The sequence below is a fragment of the Melospiza melodia genome, chromosome 3, assembly GCF_035770615.1.
Source record: "Melospiza melodia melodia isolate bMelMel2 chromosome 3, bMelMel2.pri, whole genome shotgun sequence".
Lineage (NCBI taxonomy): Eukaryota > Metazoa > Chordata > Aves > Passeriformes > Passerellidae > Melospiza > Melospiza melodia.
This window is the reverse complement of record NC_086196.1, coordinates 55,133,861-55,150,705: the sequence shown is the minus strand read 5'-3', so window position 1 is coordinate 55,150,705 and position 16,845 is coordinate 55,133,861. Positions and strand designations below refer to the sequence as shown.

The 16,845-nt window shown below is 37.4% G+C and overlaps 1 protein-coding gene across 8 annotated transcripts in view; it reads left to right on the top strand.

Annotated features, from left to right (window-relative positions):
• LTBP1 (latent transforming growth factor beta binding protein 1) overlaps window positions 1-16,845 on the top strand; it is a 187,681-nt gene that overhangs the window by 97,819 nt on the left and 73,017 nt on the right. For all 8 annotated transcript variants that reach the window (XM_063151832.1, XM_063151828.1, XM_063151829.1 and 5 more), the window contains one exon: window positions 5,412-5,483. In XM_063151832.1, the coding sequence (XP_063007902.1) occupies window positions 5,412-5,483 (72 nt within the window). The remainder of the gene's footprint in view (window positions 1-5,411; window positions 5,484-16,845) is intronic.

Below are 16,845 nucleotides of genomic sequence, written 5' to 3'. Positions count from 1 at the left end.
TATTATAATGAGAAAAGAATTTAGTATTATTTGCATGATTGGTGAGGATAATATCTTGAACTTTTTGTGAATTCTATTATTGTTGCACAGGAATAATAATACTTCTGTGTCATGTCATATTTTCAGCATTAAATGAAAGATGGGAAAAGATAATGTGATCTCTGTTTTGCAGATGGAGTGGACTTGCATTTACTGGACCAAAAATAGATCATTAAACTGCAATCATTCTTACCTAGTTCTTCTAGGGACCCTGTTATTCAGATAGCAATACTGGAAATATGTTCAGTGTTTGATTTTTTTGGAAGCATGTGCTTCTCTGAAAGTCGTAATGTGGATGTAAATACAATTTCAGCAGAAAATATGCTATTACTCCTATTTCTCTGACTCCTCCTTCCATAGGAGACTGATATAAATTTATGATAACTCAGTCTGATTTGCTAGTTCCTGAAACATTCTGTGTGTTTGAATATGTCTATCTTCTGACATGCTTTAGAAAGAGAGCCTCCTTGGGTGTTTGAAGGTCATAGTTAAGAAGTCTTAGGTATCTATTTTATTCCTGTAGCATGTAAATACAGTTTCTAAAAGGAGCATATGTGCCAACAGTATAAAACTGAACAAAGGACAAGTGCCAGATTCTGCACCTGGCCCCGGGCAGCCCCAGATGTATGTACAGACTGCAGAGTGAGAGGCTGGAGAGCAGTGCCAGTCAGAAAGTTGAACCTGAGCCAGCAGTGCCCTGGCAGCCAGGAGGGCCAGCACTGTCCTGGGGGCATCAGGCACAGCATCACCAGCAGGGCAAGGGAGAGGATTGTGCTGCTCTGCTCTGAGCTGGGGCAGCCTCACCTCAAGTGCTGGGGGCAGTGTTGGGTGACACAATATAAGAAAGAAATTGAACTGTTAGAGAGTGTCCAGAGGAGAACCATGAGGATGGTGAAGGGCCTTGAGGGGAAGCTGTATGATGAAAAGCTGTGGTCACTGGGTCTGTTCAGCCTGGGGGAGACTGAGGGCAGACCTCACTGCAGTTACAGCTTCCTTGTGAGGGGAACAGGAGGGGCAGGCACTGATCTCTGCTCGGGGGTGACAGTGACAGGACCCAAGGGAATGGCCTGAAGTTGTGTTAGAGGAGGCTTAGGTTGGATATTAGGGAAAGGTTCTTCACCAGAGGGTGGTTGGGCACTGCAACAGCTCCCCAGGGAAGTGGTCACAGCACCAGCCTGACAGATTTTGAGAAGGGTTCAGGCGATGAAATTGAGCTACAACTGAAATCTAGTTCATGAGAATCATAGTGACAAGTGAATTGTTGCTTATTTTTGGATGTAGGTGTGATACGAGAAAAATCAGAAAAGAGCTGAAATGTGTTTCAACCAAAAATTGATTGGAGCTACTAATACAAATTTTTGGTGCCTGATTTGAAAGGAAGCACACTTGCTAATTCTTCACAGTTCAGGTAAAATATTCATTGTCTCAGCCTGGAATCCACAGTAGATGCGTGGATCAGGCAGCTGCTTAATGGCACAGTGCTCAGCACAGTGTTAAAAGCAAGCAAACAGGGAAACTGTGATGAACTTCTGATCCACAGGTGCTTCCTAAGTGGGTGCAGAGAAGTGCTTGAACTCAGCCTAAAACCTCTCCTAAAGGGAAGTCCACCACTCTTTTTTCAAAGCACTGAATAATTTCTTTAAATGCTAATGAGATGAGCAATGTCCTTTTGTTATAAAAAAGCTTAATGACTAGCATGCTTGCTCCAGATGGGACACTTCAGAGTTCCTTTATCTGCCATAATAATTTCTAATCTACATTTTATACCTATGAGGAGATGCCCTAACCCATAAAATGTAGAAACAATTCTTGGAACAGGTCTGGGAACCCAGTCTCTTTCCCAGAGCCCTTAATTACTCACAGTATGAGTCATGCTCACTCCTGCTTTCTGGCTCAATTTGGAATTGTTTTTTTGAATGTAACTGTATGATTTCAGGAGGAGACAGAGAATGGTGCCACTTGGAATAATCCTCTTCTTCTAATTAAAGCATTCCTGGAAAGTAAGGATTTGTGACTCCTAGACGTAATAGGACACATTTCTCATCTTTCTAGGTGGAAGTTCTCACTGTAGGTTACTGTTTTAAGAAGGGAGAAGGAGAAGGGTGCACTATCTATTTTTTCCAAATTAAAATACAGTGTCATTATATCAAGAGTGTGATTTGGTACATGTACGATTCAAGAATATTCATTGAGTCTGTCAAAGTTTAGTAACAGTTGTATGTATTTTCTCTAGACAACATTTGATTTAGGAATGATTCTAAGCATGATGCTGTTTAATCATGCCACGTCTTAAGGCAGTGCTACATAGATGCAAATGGTGAATTTTTAGATTTTTAAGAATTGAAGGTGATACATTTAGTGTGTTGCAGGTGTTTAATTGATCTTACAGCATCTTAAAATGTTATAGGTGTTCTGTTTGAGCTGTGGCACAAAACCTGAAAACTGAAAATCTCTTCTGGATCTGGATCTCTTCCAAGTATTATTTGGGCACAGGTGTCAAACTGAACCTCATGACAGTATCAAAGTGTTACGGTTCTGTAGAGTAAACAATTTCCAAAGATAAATGTAAATTTGTTAGAAGATTTAGTGGAAGTCTAGAGTGGATGCTGAAGGATTTATATTCATCAAGTGTTTTTATTTTTACAACACTGAGAATGTTTCTGTGGTAAAAATAATATGCATGTATTATGTACATAAATTTATATGATATTGGATGGGAAAACTTGAGAGTCAAGTAAATAAATAGTAAGTTGTCAGTTAAGTGATATCTATAGATGTGTCTCACCAGGTTAAGTTAGTCCCACATTCTTCCCATATAATTCCGACCTGTTCTGATATTTCATTAAATTGGTATTACCCTTTTTATTGTAGATATTTTGGAAGCAAACAGGCTTCCTTTTACTTTTATGGTTTTATGCCTCATAGACTTCATTAAAAGTGGACACGTTTTTATAATAATGTGTAATCAGGTTGTGATCTTCTGCCTAACCCACTTGAGCAAAATATTTAAGCATATACTCCAGTGTCACTAGCAGGTACTTCTCTCTTCAATCAACTACTTAAGGACATGCGTAAGTTTGCATATGTCTTGTTCCCATGGTCTTACAGGGGGCTCTGTCATCTTTGTAAGGACTTGAGTATTTTGGGTAACAGCCGCTGCTCAGTCAGAGCTCCTGACTTGTTGCAAATGTAAGTGCCTTGGCCTTAGATAGCTGCCATGTCTGTAAGTTTATGGGCTGTTCAGTATTACTGAAAACCAAAAGTAGTTTTGGAACACATCTCCATTTTTAAGGGCTTCTAACAGAAGACCGCTTTTAAGAAGAAGCATCTTTCTGTGTTATGTGGGGAGTGTTGGGATTGGTCAGGCTTCTTGCTAACTTAGTCATTACAAACATGTTGTTAGGTGAGTAAAGGGTAAGTAATGTTGCACTCCATTCAGCTCCCACATGGATCTCCAGCCATCACTGAACAAGCTGCTTCTCTACTGTGACTTGCTTATATTTCTGCTCTTTGTTGAAGGGAAGAAAACAGCTGCTAGTAAGCTGCCAGTTTCCTGTTTATTGTGGGAGTAGGAGGATGAGGAAGGAGGGAGAGGTTAAAATCTCTGACCTCAGTCCAGCACTGCACTTCCTAGAGTAGCTGAGTCACCCTGGGAGGGAAAATGTGCTGCAGCACTGGAAAAGACCTGGCATCGGTTATGGGCTGGTCTCCATCTATAAGTGGAAGCTGTTTTCATTCAGCAGGCTGCACTGCAGGGTACCATTCCTGCCCACAGAAAGTTACAGAGACTCTCCTGGTTCTAGTGTGGATTAAATCAGGTCTGTTATGGCAAGCACAAATCAGTTAGGACATAATGAGTGCAATTATGAGTTTGAATCTGCTATCATGAGTACTAGGAGTCTCATTGACACTTTTGGGGACCAGAAGTAGACTAATGCATAGTGCTTTTGGAAGTCTCCTTAAATTTCAACTAGTTTTAATATTAACATTAGGAAAAGACTGAAAAATCTGCCTTAGAAACTAAATGTGTAGCTGCCACTTGAGTAGAGAGAAAAATTTTCAAGTTTTAGTTGGTGTTAGCATGATTGTAGTCAGTGTAAAGATGGAAAAGTATGTGTCCAGAAGTCTAGTAACATTGCTGTATTTTTACTATGCGTGTTTAACCATTTTACACTTTATGCAACATCTAAGGAGAATCTCAGTGTTTTATTTAAGCAGTTATTTTAAATAATTCACTGATATTTGAAATAAAACTATCTCAGTCCAAAACCTCCTACTCAAGATCGTCACTTAATTTTTTCCAAATAATAGGCAACGCTTTAAAACTAGCTAAAGCAGTTATCCTTTTTTTTTTTTTTTCCCATCATTACAGTCAACCAAGTGCCAGCTTTAAAGTAAGCTGCAGGGATAAATGTGCAATTCAGGTATTATGTGAAGGGAAGCCAATCAATGGCATTATGTTACTTGGTTGTTCTGTCTTATTTGATAGCTTGTACACAGTAAAGATGGAAACAAATTAATCTGGTGAGTTTTGGTGGGTTTTGTCTGTTGAATATTTGGAACACTTTTGAAATGAACAAAAGATTTGACAAAATGTAAGGTATCTCTGTTGTAACATTGAAATTATGAAAACCTCTCTTGACTCTTATTAAAAGCATTTATGTGATCATAGTGCCAAAAGTTTAGTTCTGTATGCTTAATAAAGTGCTGGGCTTTGCCAAGAAGTTAGCTTTTAGTGCATAACTATACAAAGTTACTGCTTGCATTTATGATGTTCAAGAATCAGTAAATGGTTTTCTGTAGTCTGAAAAGCAACCTTAAGTGAAGGAAAGAAACAATCAATAGAAATAAAAAGCTGGTTAACTGAAAACTTTCTAGTTTGGCAAAACTGAATTCAGTATTTATTTTGCAGTGTTATTATGTCTGTGACTGTTTGCACTGATCAGCCAGTAAATGAAGTTTAGTATTCTAAAATGCAACAGCTCTGTTAGCTAAATCCTAGATGTTTCCATAATGAATCTTCAGCTTTACTTTTTCCAAACATGATATTTGTAGCTGGTTTGCAAAAGTAATTATTATTATTTGAATATTTCAGAACAAGTAGGATGAAAGGTATCCTGATTTCAAAGATTTCAAAGATTGGTTTTCTAACACAAATTTGACTGGATAACTGAAGACTTAAGTGGCACACATGTTGACAAAGATTAAATTAAGGTTGCCTGTACAATCTTTAATTTAACTTGTCTTTTTTGCTTAACCATTTTTTCACAAAACCTTACAATTTTTTAAACATACTTATATAATAATTTAGCTGCCAGGCTCTGCAAACATATGAGTGATCAGTATTTAACTGATGTATTTTTTTTTTTCAGCTTACCATGGATACGGTCCTATGATGGAATGCCCACAAGGCTACAAGAGGATCAATGCTACATTTTGTCAAGGTATGATAGCGCCCAAATTGGTTGTGTTTAGTTTTAGTACTGACTTTCTGTGACAGCTTCTTTGATATTGATGATTTAGATCAATTATTCGGGTCCATTGATTTATATTTGGGAAAAAATGTTGAGTATACTTTTGATGCTTTCTAAATATTGACAACTCTGTAAGAGTGAGTTTTTTCCTCCAGGGAAAATAACTTCTGAAACTTTTATGTATACCCTCATTTTCTTTGGTGATATATAAAGATGACTTCATAAGGATTCTTTTACTGTAGAAATACATTGTTTTGTCAGGTTTTTTTGCTAAAGAGTGAATCTGTGGACATATTCAGTTAAGTCAGGTGAAACTAGCAATACAGAACAATTTTTGTTACTACAAAGTATAGAGTAATCAGAGAACAATTCTTTTGGACTTAAGAGAATAGGCACAACAGTACTGACAATAGCCAGATAACATCCCTGGCAAGTGGAGATGAAAAGAATGAGTACTTGGCTGCCATGTAAAGTGACCCCCCTGGTTCCAGAATGTGCATAGTGCAGGTGAGGATGTGTGGAGTTAGACACAGGCTAGTTGTGTTACTCTGAGATTATTATTGCCTGCTGGCAAATACAGAAGTTTCCAAAACATACAGGGTTGTGGGGTCCGCATGATCATGCAGCTACAAAGCAAAGCTTGGGACATTTGGATTCTGCTGGTCTGTAGCATCTCTGTCTGATCAGCTGAAGAGATGAGCACAGACAAATGCTCATTCTGTCTGTGTATCTTGGAGCACTGCACAGAGGTGCCAGGTGAGGATGTAGGAAAAAGCTTAGCTGCTTGTCTGACTGGTTTGGCACAGCACAAGAACAAGGAGCTCTGAGACAATGTAAGCAATCTTGCAGCAGTGTTCTGGAGAGAGATTTGGGAAGAAAGAGAAAAATTAGTTCAAGTGAGGCTGATACTGCTGTGGCCAGCACTCTTGATCAGTGTTGATACTGCAAGCGGTAAAGAGGTCCAAACAAATAGTAGTGCTGGTGAAGAGCTGGATAAAATGAAAGAACAGTTGATGTTAAAGGATATTTGTAAGCATTTTGGACATAAATTTAATCTTATTTAACTGAAAATTTTCACTTTGCCTGTTAATGAGGGAATGTACAATAGCCAGTTGCATAAATGAATTATTTGCCCACCAAAATAATGAAGTTTGTAGAGCACTAAACACAAACATCATACTGTTTCACTGCTGAGGGAGATGTGAGCTGCTATCTGCAGCTATCTGAGCCTGTGTGTTCCTCAGGTCTCTACCTAGTGGTTTACCAGCTTGCAGGGTAGGGACATTTGGAGGACTGGATGAGTCAAAACACTAAAAAAGTAAATGGAGGAGAGCTGCCAATTGCATCTCAAGAGCTTGTTCCCTGCTCTGCGGTGGAAGACTGTAAAGTCCTCTTAGTAAGTAAAAGGGATGGGGAGATGTTCATGGCAATTTGCTAATGAGGACTGCCAAGTGAAAAGGTGAAGGAACTGAGTGTCAGATGTAAATGGGCAGCCTTTTTATACCTCAAATTAAACATGCAGGCGATGCATTTCTGCAAGACAGTCCCAGCTATTTTGAAAGAGATATTCTTGTTCCACATATCAGTCATGAGGTTTATCAGAGTCTGCAAAAGAGAGGTTTTCTAACTTTGACCCTAGAAAGTGTCTAGAAGATGCCATAATGGATTAGTGCCCTCATGCAACCCTCTGAGCATGATCCAGGAGAGATTCAGTACTCATGTGTATACCCCACAGAGCACACAGTGGTTTCAGACAGCAGCTACCCAGCAGGCATTTCAAGGTGAGTAGGGCATTCAGCTTGGTTCAAGAGGTTGAACCTAGGTGTTGGCAAACCTTATTTCATGGAACCTAAGATCCATTTTCAGGGGTTATGGACAGTTAGAAATGGTCTGCTGCTTGTGAGGGCTGCCAGAAATAGGCCAGGAAGTTGTTTCACTGAGCAATGACAGGCTGATAGAGAGAGAACATAGGTCTGTGGGTAGGAGCATAAGAGAGAACTGAGTACCACCACGGTAGTGTACAGAAATAGAACTGTACCTGGTAGGCTGATCATTGGGTTTTGCACTGGGTTTCGATAGTTCTTCCCCTGACACATTTTTGTACTACATGACTAAAATTGCAAGAAATATGAGGTTTTAAACAGTTTGTTTTTATACTGCTGTCACTATCCCAGAAGAGAGTGAGCTGTGAACTCTAATTTGTAGTTGATACATGAAAATCTATAATGTATTGTTTAATCATAAAATGATAGTAGGATTATTTTACCAGACTGTTGATGAATTTAGGATGGGGACAATCTCCTAACTTTCTGGAGAGGAATTTGGTAGTGGCTGTTGAAGGTTCCCCTTATTGCTTTACTGAGGTTTAAATAGCTCGTGTGTAATTTGCTCACTAGCACATTCCAATAAGGAGACACAAAAGGGAGAAGGAATCCCCATGAAACAAAGCCATGATGGTATTTAGTCCTATTGAAGTAAGTAACAAGATTACCATTTTCTTTCAGAGGGTCAGGATTTTGACCTCTGTTTGAATGTTCTTCAGGAAAGCTAGCTTCATATGTGAAAGCTGCTGCCAGGGTGCATTGCAGCCCTGAAATGGTCATTAGCATGAGCTTCTCAATGGGTCAGCCAGAAATGTCCTGTTTGTTTATCTGAAGCAGACATGCTTTTCTGTAAGAGAAGAAGCCAGGGCTAATGAAGAAAGAGCTGTGCATATCACTAACACAGACAGCCACAGACGGCAGAAGAAAACTGTGTGAGCTGCTGGCGTGGGAGTATTCATATTCCTTTAAGAATCCTTACAATTAAATTGGAAGGGAGTGGAACAGCATGTCCATATGCAAGTGTAAGTTTTAATTAAATTATTCTTTGCTGAAAGGGTACACATGCTGTGTCCATGCTCAGAAAGGGCCAGGGCTGCCAGACCAAATAGTAATGGGAATATGTTTCTGAATCCCTGCCTGCAGCTAAAAGAGGCTGGTTTTTTCACCTAGATGTTGTCCAACTTTCACTGCCTTTGAAAACTCAGGCCTAAAAGCCTAATTACCCTTTTGTTCTACTTTGGTTTTGCAGTCAAAAATCTACATAGGCTTCATCAACTAAGGAGTATTAGTGTGAATAATTACCAGATCATTATTTTTTTTTCCTTTCAAGTGAGTGAACTAATGTAATCAAGCATTCTTCTCTCTAATGTGTAAGTAGGACCACAAAGAACCATCTGTGGGTATGTTAATTCAAGCAGTTTAGTGTAATTACTATCAAGAAATCTTTTTTCCCCCTCAGTAATTATCTTTTCAATGGGGTGATTTATTACATGTACACACGTGGATGCCCTAAGGCTGTCACTAGAGCCAAAATACAGCTTATCAGTGTTGCAACTTCTTTGTTAGAATCCACATGCAATGCTGATTTCTGGTTCCCTGCTTAAAGTTATACCTAATGTTTCCTCAGTCTGCTAATGGTCTTCTTGGAAAACTGAAATAGAATGGAAAAAACAGCTGGTGAAAAGGTTGGATTCATTTTTCAGGAAACTAATATATTGCCAACAGAGCACTTTAGAAATCTTATCTTGAAGAACTGGAAAAATACCTGAACACTTGTTGTTTTGCAATGAAGTAAAAAGTCCATGGAAGTTCTTGGAAAGTCCCTATATTATTAAAATTAAATGTTTATGAGCTTGTAGAAGCTAGTACTTGTATATTGATAGATCAAATTCTATAATCACATGCTCAGGGGACTTGGGCTTGAAGCACTTTTCCCTTGACTTCATCATGATTTAAGATAAATTTTGAAGGTATATTCTTCCCTCCTACATCTGTCCCTAAATTACAGTAATAAATTTGTTTTCTCTGCATGTTGTATATTTATTTCACTCCTTTTTAGTAATAAAATAGCTTCATTAATAAGAAATGCTGTTTAATGTTGCTAAGTCAACAATCTTCTTTCCAAGAAGTTCTTTTGTGATGATCATAGTGAGAAATAAATATATCTCCAGAAACTGGGCTGGGTTGCTGTTTGGATACTGATTATGTGTTTGAGAAGTGTGGCGCTGCAAACTGGCGTTCCGGTAAATTCCACGCAAAAGCACAAAATGAGTTGGACTGATTTCTTCTGCTGCTATTCTGCTAGCTCACAGAAATCACTAGGTCAGTTCTTAGAATAAGCAACTGTTTTTTCTCTGATTTAAAAAAACATTGCAATAGTTTATTTAACAGCAAAGCCTTGTTTTTTGTTTCTTCTACCTCTTATTCTCACTAATCAAGTTATTATTGAAACAATCAACTATAATGGAGGCAGTAAAATCTGGATATTGTATTTTTCTTAGGTTATATTAATAGTGGTTAATATTAATTATATAGCAGAAACAACTTGAACGGTATTTTCTGAGGTGTTAATAGGTAATTGATTGTAATTGATATTTCATAAGGAGAATAAAAACTGATGCCTGCATATTGAGTCAATTTGGGGGTCAATCAGTCAGATGGCACTCGCAGTGAAGCCTAGGATTTAACTTACCAGCATGTATCAGATTTTCACAATTGACATAAATTTTACGTTCCAGTCTAAATTTACGGCATGATTTATTATGCACTTAGAGCATGAAAACATCTATCTAGGCAGATATTACTAAATAACATTTAATGACTGACCACTAGGTCATTTTTAATTAAGAAGTTGCCTAAATAGTTTGGCAAATTCTAATTAGTATATAATTGATCTAGACAGCTTTCTTTGCTTAAATGCAGCAGAGTGTTTTAAGGGTGCATGGTACATATTGAAAGGCAAGTTGTTCTCTTTGCATCAGAAGGGGACAAATATTTTCCACTTGGTTTTGTTACTTAGTAATTTAAACAAAGTCAGTCAGTTCTTGATAAGCCTCGAGGTGGGATTTCAGAGCTAACTGTACAAGTCCCCCTTCAGAAATTTATCTCTCCACAGTGCTTAGGCCTGTAGTCAGCAATTGAGATTGCTTGAGTCCTGCAGCACCAGCCTCTTGGGACCAAGGGGTGAGATGGGCTGCAGTGCATCTCTAGCCACAAGTTTATTCTGAATAGTTCTGTGAACTTACCAGGGCTGAGGTGGTCTGGCTAGAAATCCCTACTTCTAGGCATTCCTATTCTTGGTCCAATTTTTATAAGAACTTTCTGGATATCATGACTGTCTTAGCTGAAAGCAGTTGTGTATTTAGTTTCTCATGCCTTGTTATGTGTTGTATTAAAAATTGTGAAATTATGTTGTTTTTCTTCTAGTGCCTGTAATGTGACTTTGAAAATTGGATTCGTTCATTGGTTTTTTTGTCATATTAATTAATGTAATCAAAAAATTAACTACCAAATTTGTAATATAGAAAACTCAATGATACAAGTGAGATACAGTGTTTCAGAAGAGGGGTTATTTTTAAAATTTTTACTAAATCATTTAACATTCTTCATCCTTGTTTATAAAAATTTTAAATGCCTTTTTTAGTTACTTCAGCATTAAATAGTAATAAAATCAAACCCCAGTCCCATTTTAATAGTGGAACTTATAATTTCCAAGCTGTCAGTTCTCCTGAAATTTGACTGCATTATTTACATCAATAGTAGCAGTGGTTTCTTTCAAAAAAGGCTATTTTTTTTGCAATTACATTGTTCAAAAGTCTTGCATTAACCCCTGACCTTTTTTAATTCATGGACTGCTTTTCTTGAGTAAAAATGTTTTCTTTAAAATGAATAGATAGATTTAAATAATGTAATATTAGAAGGTTGTAGAACACAATAATAAACGCGTACGTTTGGTTGTAGAATTTTAAGATAATACTTAAATGTCGTTAAAGTTTCCAAGCAGCAATGATTTTGATACACATAAATTCAATGTGCTAAGCCTGGAAATGAAAGAATGAATTTAATTTTATAGGAATGTTTGAAATGCCTGCATTCTGTGACCAAATATGGGCATTGCTCACTATCCAACAAGGGTGGGCAGTGGTGTGTCCGAATGACTTACTAGTCTGGAGGCAGAGAAGACAGCTTTACACCACCTCAGCATTTCTGCATTAGGCCAGCTGGGCCTGGGTGGTCTGAGAAGCTGTTGTAATGGTTAACACAGCCAAAACACAGCAAACTTCTTTTCCTAAATAGCCTTACAGCTGGAAGCTGCCAGAGGGAAATGCTGCAGAGCTGATACTCCAGCCATCAGCTTTTGTAGGGTGCTCTGTAGCAGCAGAGCAGCTCTCTGCTGATCATCAGTCCTTCTGCACCACTTTGCTTGGCTGTAGCAGCCATCACCTTCAGGTTGTGTTGGCCTGTTAATGTGTAGAACAGAAGCAGGTTGTGGGGCATTTCCATTTTGCTTGCTATTTCAGTAAAAGGGGAAATTAAAGGAGCTTTATGGTGTACTAAATAACTCGGCATGCTGTACAGTAACCAAGCAAAGCATGTTCTTTCAACAGTAAGTGACAGGTACAGATCTCATTTTAAGCTGGCACGGGAATTTTTCCTAGGATTGGATGTTTACACTTAGCATGGTTTGTTATTCTTGGATAAAGGGTACTCAGGCTGCGTTAAATGTCATTAATCCTGGAATAAAGCTGAAATTATTCACTTCCTGGATGTGATTGAATTAGGTATAACATTGCTCAAGGAAATGTGCTTGTAGATGCTTGTAGGTTTCCAGTAAAGAACCAAAGAACTGTTGGACAGCAGCTAATGCAGTCACAAATACTGTTTTAATCTAATTTAAAACAATGTAGAATTGGAGAATGCAAGCAGAATATTGGAAATTAAGAACCTCTGCAGCATGTCTTCCCCTCCAGCAGAGAGTTCTGTGCATTATCATTCAGTTGAGAAAGAGATTCTACTGCAATTGTACTTTTGTGTACGTAAATACCTCTACATCAGCGAGAGGGAAACCTTTCATTAGGTGTGAAATGTTTGTCACTGAAATTTAAGTGCCTTAGGACAGAATTTGAAGTTTTGATTGATGCATTTCTTTTTTGGTCACCACAATTCCCCAGTGTGCAGTGTATGTAAGAGAGCTGAACAAGTACATCCATACTTGAGGAAATACAGGTGGAGATGTTGAAAAATCACTGGGGGTTTTGATCTTAAGGCAAGCAAGAACTGCTTAGAGAAGAGTAACAGATAGGGGTCAGTTGTTTTTCAGAAGCTTCCTGCAAGTTTTTATTTCTGCTGAAGTATTTAGTCCTTCTCTAAATCACAGTTATTAGAAGAAAATGGGTGATGTTAACTATTACCTGCACTTAGACTGAACGAAATTTAGTTTAGTATTGTGATACTCAGCCCATGCAAATGTTTATATATGGTCATGAGTAAAAACAGTTCTTCATCTGATTGTGTTAAATATATGTGGACCAAGATTCTAGTAAAGTGCTTTGGGGTATTTCTAGTATGAAATCTTGATGATTGCCTTACACTGGACAAAAATCCAAATAAAATTTCTTTAGGAACATTCATAGAAAGCAAGCAGGAAAGACATGATCAAAGTAAATTTTCTTTTTATTATCTGGCCTATCTATTCATTTCCATCTTTTATCTTCTAATAATGGATGTAAAGTTCTTTGAAGATGAATCTCTTTTTGAACTTAATAAAGCTATATAATTATCATGGTTTATAACAAGTTCAATGTTACTGTGTGCTTACTTGTTTAAATGAGCACCATCTTTTATTGTTCCCACCTTCCTTCTTTGCTTGGTTGGTTCTGAGGGTTGTTTTTTTCTTGTTGTTTTTTTTTTTTTTTTAATTCACGAAGATAGTACTGTGTTCATAGTTGTTCTCTCCACATAAGCAGGCAGGCATGCAGTTAGAAAATGGCAGTTGTAGCTTGCTTTTTTTCACCCGGAAATTCAGTGGCAGTGAGTCATTAACACATTGCATTTTCTGAGAGCAGGCTGACCTAACACCCAGAAGACCTATAAAAATGTGTGGGAAGGTATCAAACACCAACTGTTGTTGTTGTTAAGAAAGCCTGTTTTAAATTTGCCTTAGTGGGACAGATTAGCAGCAGTTTGGTTACGGTGTCTGGGTTATTTGAAGCTGGGAGCACGGTGGTGGCTCTGGAGAGTGTGGTGGCTGACCTCACCATATATCAAGCTGTGCTTAGAGAAGGGTAAAGGAGGAGCTGAGCCACAGCAGCCTCAGCTGTGTGTGTACAGTGCTGTGTACAGCGTACAGTGCCGCAGCATCACTGTTAAGACCTTGGTTGTGACAAAGCTTCTGTGTATTTGGGTGACCTTGTGAGAGCAGTCACCAACAGGGCCGCTGGGATGGCATCTGGCTTCCACTGCCATCTCAGCTGATTGTAAGGATGAGTCAGACTTTCATGAGCATGGACTACTAAATCCAGGGACACAGTGTGCCAAGGAGCAGTTCCACATATTTGGCATGGATAATACTAAAGGGTAACAGCAAAGAGTCAGGCTGTCAGTCAGTGCAGAATTGACAATGCTTCTTTCATGCCACTGGGGTTATACCCATTTATTACCCTGGAGAAAGGCTCAAGTCATTCATATTATCAAACACCAACTGTTAAAAATCAATTATTTATTTACCAGTTCTGTATAAATTATACATGACGGTGCTTACTGTGAGAGTTCTTTATGGAGCCATGTGAGGTGCTGTGTGGAATATCTCCTAGTTTAAATTCTCTTTTTTTGTATCACTGGAACAGAGGCTTTTTAGCAATGGAACTTAATTGCTCTCCTTTTCTCAAAAACTGAAAGTCTATAATGAGTTGGTCTTTGGAAAGTTATATGTAGTTTTATAGTACTACTACCTAGCCCCTTAGTAGTTCCTCTGTGTAGATGAAGGCATTTGATCTAATTACTCCTCAAGCATGCCATCATGCTTCAGGGGTAATTTGAGTTTGTACTTCTGCACAAGACATTATTCAGACATTTTTCTCTAGTTTTTACAATGGAGCGCAAGAATTCTTATTCCTATGCTAGTGTACAATTGAAATATTTTTAATGTCCATATATAAGAAATAGAGGGCTAAGAAAAAAGTCTGCTAATATTGTGTCAGGTTTCCTTTCAAGCTGCTTGAACAAGTTGATTCCAATGCAATTTGCACAGCTGGGCAGGCCAACAGGTGGTAGGAAACATTTTGGATAGATTGCCTTTTACCACAGTTTGAAATGGATAGTAAATCCGAGAGGATTCTTTTTTTCAGCTCAAACTGTTAAATAAACACTATTCCTATGTGTATATATGTTTCTTTTGAAAATTTGAGTTTTTAAAATTTTTTTTATCATCAGCTTCTGGCTTTCTGTGGAATCCCTAGACAAGCTTGTGCAATTCAGCATAGAGCATCAGCTCAGTTATTCTATGAGCTCATTGAGTAGACATGACCAGGAAAGGAGGCATTAAAATGCACTATAATTAAGTTATGCTGAGGCACTGGCACATGCACAATGAAGTTAACTTTAAAAATTGTACAAATTTAGCAAAAGGACTATCTGCATCAGTAACTTAGAAGAAATTTTAGTTGATATTTACATATATATAAGCTGGTACTTAAATGTAGCAGTGTCCACATTAAATAGGAATAGCAGAGCTCATGTGAATGGGGAATTATGTTTTTAGTACAAGACATACAAGAACAGTTCATCTGTAAAGAGATTGAATACTGAGGCAATAATGACAGCATCTGTGAATGTTTCCTGCAGAATAGTTGAATCATTTGGAAAGAAGGATGACTGTGTATTCATGAATTATAGGAAGATCCCATATATCCACAAATTAGCCACTCCAGGAAATAATGCCTTGAAACATTTATACTTCTAATATTCAAATAATAAAGTTTATCCCTCTATAGATTTTTTTAAACATTCCTTAAAAGGAAGGTGGATGTACATGAGTAAATTATATTATCTAATAAGTGAAGAATGCATCATTAATCATTTTTAACATTCAAAATACAAATGCATTTATGTTAAGCCGTGTAATTACTTACCTTGCTTAAAAACATGTAGAAGGGTAGAATTATTCTCCTTGATAGAAAGAAAAAGTGCCATCCATTTCATGCTAACATATATGTAAATAGCCATGTATTTTAACAGTTAACAAAGAAGAGACTTAGATTTTACAGTGCTTATTTTCAGTAAAAAGACTAAGTCAAATTGTCATTATTTAAAATAAGCTGTCTTCCTTACTGATGTAAAACTTAAATTCTGTTTTCATGAGACAAAACATTTCTGCTAATTCTAATTCCAGAAAAAGTCATCAAAAAGTGATACATTATGTATGTCGCTTGGCAGACAGCTTCCATTTTCCCCCAGTCGTATATTTAGTTTTCCTGTAAAGAAAAACATATAATGAGAATTTGGAAAGGGAGAAAGTTGTTTGAAATTGTCTGGGTATTACAATGTAGGAAGTAGAGAAATTATTTTCATTATGTGTGTTGATTTCTCCTGTGTTTTTCCTCTTCCTCCAAAATCTGTATGTGGTTTTTGTTCATAAGTGTATGTGTAATTTGTGTAATTGTGTTGAGGATTTTCATTTTGAAATGAACCTAGATAATGACATTTTACCTGTACTCAGAGTAAAGGATACTATCTCTTCCTCTAGCTTATTTCTGACATCAGAGAAAATGCTTTATCAAAGCAAGTAGAATAATTTTGTGGTTTAGCATTTGAAGACTGATCTGACAACCCAAATTGCCAACAGAGAGAAAATTCAACAGAAGGTTCTTGAGTGTTCCAGTATTTTCTTTGTATTAGCTTGTAGATATTTCAGAGTATTTTGTTCCATTAGGTCCTAGTTGAGCCTAATTTTGGAAAATAGCACATTAGTAATATGCCCTTTCCTCCCAACAACTTTACAGCAGCATCACTGTGTTTCTATTTAGGGATGTTTCAATAATATCTTTAGTTTGCTAACTGTTAAGATTTAAGTTAATTTCTTTAATACTCACAAATTATAATGGTATTGGAATAGTGATAATCTTTCTTCTGGGATCAGTTGGGACTGTGTAGATGCCTTCGATCATATTTTGAGATTTCAGGGTAAAAGAAAGAACCTAGTCAGATGAAGAAACTTCATAAAATTCAAGTACATCTGAAAATGTCTGGCTTGATAAATATTCTGTATTAATACAATCCTTAAATAAGATCCTCCTTTTCTTATATGGGATGTCATCCTGCTTAAACATTGGACGGGACAAAAAGTAGACTACTGTACAAAAATATTTCAGCTGTTTTTTCTGCTCTTTTCTTATACCATTCTCCTCTTTAAATAGTCCACTCCCTCTGAGGTCAGAAAGTCATATAGTCTGGGAATTTCACTTGAAAATTCCTTTGAGGCAGAGCTGATCCTTTGTAATTCATGTGGTTTC